Source organism: Trachymyrmex septentrionalis, unplaced genomic scaffold (assembly GCF_001594115.1).
Source record: "Trachymyrmex septentrionalis isolate Tsep2-gDNA-1 unplaced genomic scaffold, Tsep1.0 scaffold8, whole genome shotgun sequence".
NCBI lineage: Eukaryota > Metazoa > Arthropoda > Insecta > Hymenoptera > Formicidae > Trachymyrmex > Trachymyrmex septentrionalis.
In genome coordinates, this window is record NW_017305987.1 from 2,498,324 (window position 1) to 2,502,203 (window position 3,880).

General features: G+C 33.6%; 1 protein-coding gene across 1 annotated transcript in view; it reads right to left on the reverse strand.

The window, feature by feature from the left end:
• Positions 1–345: 345 nt before the first annotated feature.
• LOC108754526 (very long-chain specific acyl-CoA dehydrogenase, mitochondrial) overlaps positions 346–3,880 on the reverse strand; it is a 6,113-nt gene continuing 2,578 nt past the window's right edge. Inside the window, exons 2-8 of the mRNA XM_018496910.1 lie at positions 3,354–3,558; positions 3,061–3,279; positions 2,290–2,718; positions 1,804–2,067; positions 1,177–1,533; positions 888–1,100; positions 346–610 (exon numbers count right to left, since the gene is read on the reverse strand). Of these exons, the coding sequence (XP_018352412.1) occupies positions 473–610; positions 888–1,100; positions 1,177–1,533; positions 1,804–2,067; positions 2,290–2,718; positions 3,061–3,279; positions 3,354–3,558 (1,825 nt within the window). The 3' untranslated portion in view covers positions 346–472. The remainder of the gene's footprint in view (positions 611–887; positions 1,101–1,176; positions 1,534–1,803; positions 2,068–2,289; positions 2,719–3,060; positions 3,280–3,353; positions 3,559–3,880) is intronic.

A 3,880-nucleotide genomic window follows, 5' to 3' on the forward strand; every position in this document is an offset into this window, starting at 1 on the left:
TATAAAATAAATAAACAGCATCTAAGAAAAAATAACTTCAGATAGATCACATTATTTGTATAACTATACATCTGGAATCGTCGTCCCGTGTAAAGAGGTGTAAAGAGATATTAAAAATACATAATTTTCTATATATACTTTTAAATACACCTTATAATACCTTACTAAGTTTAATTTTTGCATTGTTAATTGCTTATTTCGCACGCACTTTTCGCGGAAAATACGTACAGTCGATCATAAAGTTGCTTTTTATTTGTACTATTATTTATATGTTTTTCTATAAATTATAAATTGAAATATTATAAGAATTCTCTTTTTTTCTTCACTTTATGTTTTTTTTATAAATTACGAAGTTGAAATATTGTAAGAATTCTCTTCTTTTTCTCCTGTGGTAAACAATATCTCTAACCTGATAAAACTTGCGTAAATTCAAGATTTCACAAATTATGTCTCAAAATGTATAGACCGAGTCTTAAAAGCCCATTGGATTTAATTGTACGCATCCACCGACGTCGCATACATTTTTCGAAATTTTACTTAGGTTGCTAAAGATATCTAATTGTTTGGCGGAACTGACTTGCTGTAGATTATTTGCAGCACGGTTTGATGCCTGTAACAATAAATAATGCATTAAATAACTACGTTTAGGAATTGAAAAATAAATTGTATATTTACATTATAACTAGCAGGGTCAAATAATATTTATAACACAATATCTTAGAAAATAAGTTAATTATTCAAAAATATATTTTTTATGATAGATCAACTTAGATACAGATACTTACCTATATATTTATTCATTAATTTAAGAAATTATAAATGATTATAGTGAATACTTGTTGATCTTACTAAGATTTTAATAAAGAATAATATAAATATATCCATACCTCCATGCACCAAGTTTGTGCCATTAACAACTCGTGCTCTGCACTAGGCAAATTCTTGTTCAACGACATAGTCGCCCTGCTTAGAACAACCGCCATTGTATACGTATCAAAAGCGGCTTGCGCAATCCTATTGAGGATAAACTGTTCGTCTACAATACCTCGTCCGTATTTGATAAGAGAAGACTCTATAACTTGACCAAAGTTTTCCACGCTCTGCAATTATAATTTTTTTAATGCAAATTTGTTTGTATTAAAATTCCAGCTTATACGTTCGAATTATTATTCTCACCCTCGAGCAAAGCGCGGCACTTTCCGCCAATTTTGGATGTACCAAATTCCCGAACGTAGGCGGCGATTTCAAACCGATTGCTCTAGTCGCACGTTTAGTGGCTTCCTCAACAATCAATCCTAAATTCGCGGAAGGATTCTTGAACGCCCTCTGTAGTTCCTTCAAATGGCTTCCGGCATATTGGATACCAGTAAGCGCCACGAACAGGCGCAAAATATCGTTTGTCCCTTCGAAGATTGGAAATATACGCAAATCGCGCATTACACGTTCTAGACCGGTCTCGTGCATGAAACCCATTCCTCCTAAGATCTGAATAGCTTCATTGCACACCCACCACGCGGAATCAGATCCAAAACACTACAATGAAAAAAAATGTAACTTTAATATATAAATTAATAGTTATATTTTCTCCATTAATATTTATTCTCCATTAATATTTTTATCAAAGATGAAATGTTTGTATTGTCTCGATAATGTTTTTGAGGCTTCTACGAGTACTTTCTATACAGAAGTTATGCGTTTCGCGGATTATCTCTATATTCAGATCCATTAAAATATAAAATTTATATACTTATCTATAAAGATGTATCAGAATGTTACATAAGCAAATTATTCGAACAGAATTACTTTCGAAATAGCGGCTTCTAGATGATAGTCTTGGCTTCCGCAATCCATGTTACCAGAAATCATATATGCAAGAGACTGAGTGATGTAATGCAGTATAGACATGCGCCCCAATTTTTCTTGTATTGTACCATAATTATCCAATGTGCGACCGAATTGCAAGCGTTGCGTTGCATGATTCACGGCTTTGTTGATGCAGTAACGCATGGTACCAGATAGACAAGCAGCCATACCGAACCTCCCATTGTTTAGGATGTTCATGGCGACCTGAAATCAAATAACGAATATAGTTCGAGCAGCATTCAAACTCAAGTAAATAATTCGCGAAGTTTCATGCAAAAGAATTAGAAATTTTTATTAAATATAATATATTGTATTGCGTTATGTATTAGATACAAGTAGATGTTGTATTAAACACATTTGTCGATTTACTTAACGATATTTATGATACTCAAAGATGAGAACGAAAGTTTTTATAAAATTTTATACCTTAAAACCTTCACCCTCCTTGCCGAGAACATTCTCTACTGGGATCTTAACGTCCTCGAAGAAGAGCGCAGCCGTATTGCTACACTTGATACCCATCTTTTTCTCAGGCGGTCCATTGGTGACACCACCGAATCCTCTCTCCACAACGAAAGCGGTTATTCTATCTTTTGTTTCGCCCGTTTTTGGATCCGTGATAGGCGTTTGAGCGAACACGGTCATGATTTCGGCAATGCCGCCATTCGAAATCCATATCTTGCTACCATTGAGAACATAGTGCGATCCATCCGCAGATTTAATAGCACGCGAACGTATTGAATTGGCATCGGAACCGGAACTCGGTTCCGTCAAACAGAAAGCGGCGAATTTGCCGTTGCTTACTTGAGGCAGGTACTTAGCTTTCTGTTCCGGTGTGCCGTATAAAAGTATACCCTGAAAAATAACAAAATAAGACTTACTTCATATATATTAAGCAAGTAAAATAAAATCGAAGTCAATGAACGAGTATAAGAGATAAAATTAGTAAAGAAATGAAATGTCAAATTTATTCAAAAATAATAATGATATGATGATACATTTAAGCGTACTTAATTATCTTCACTCATAATCATAACGAAATCGTTGAAACTCAAAAATTAGAATAAACTTATATGATTCATTGGAATATTGACAAATCAATTAAAATGTTAAAAGATGTAATAACATTATGGATATCAATACTATTAGAAGAACCGTCAAAAACGAGTAAAAAAGTAAAGTCGTGAGAAATTTTACCTTGAATCCAATACTCTGATGCGCACCCAGTGTGATACCGATGCCTAAATCGTGATAACCGCATATCTCAACGATTCGCGTGTACTGGGTATTCGTTAATCCTAATCCGCCAAATTCCGTGGGAACTTGCAGAGAGAACGCTCCCATATCCCAGAGAGCAGCTGTTGTTTTCTCATCCACGTACGCGTTCTGATCATTTTTAACCGGATCATTTACTTCCTGAAAGAGAAAAAAAAGTATATTTAATAAAAGTTAGTCTTATACTTCGTTATTGTACTCTTTAAGGTAATTACTTCGTAGAACTTTTCCACGGGATCAATCAGCATTCTTAACGTTTCAGTTTGGTCCTGAGTCATGGGTTCAGGGAATGGGCACACTTGGCTCAACTGCAATTGACCACGGAAGAGATTCATGGTAAAAGATTGAGACTCCTTCGTGACGGCATTTTCTCGTGGCTTGTCTTCCGTGACCTTCACTGCCGCTTGGGTAGCCAAACATCTGTGTACAATTTCAATAATCATCAATATCCATAATTAAAATTAAAATAGGCAAGTGATAAACAAGCGAAATTTTAAATGATTATATTCTCAATTTATATTTATAATTATATTTTATATTATTTATATTCTCTATTTTAATTGTAAATATTTTTGAATGTCTTAAGACAATTATTTATAATGACAGAAGAAAGGGAAATTTAATGACGAATTTATTTAAACATTGTATTCAAACACTATTGAATGTGACCTAATAATGATCAACTTTATTACATTTTGTTATGAATAAACAACTTTAAGATATTTAATATTTATAAGAACCA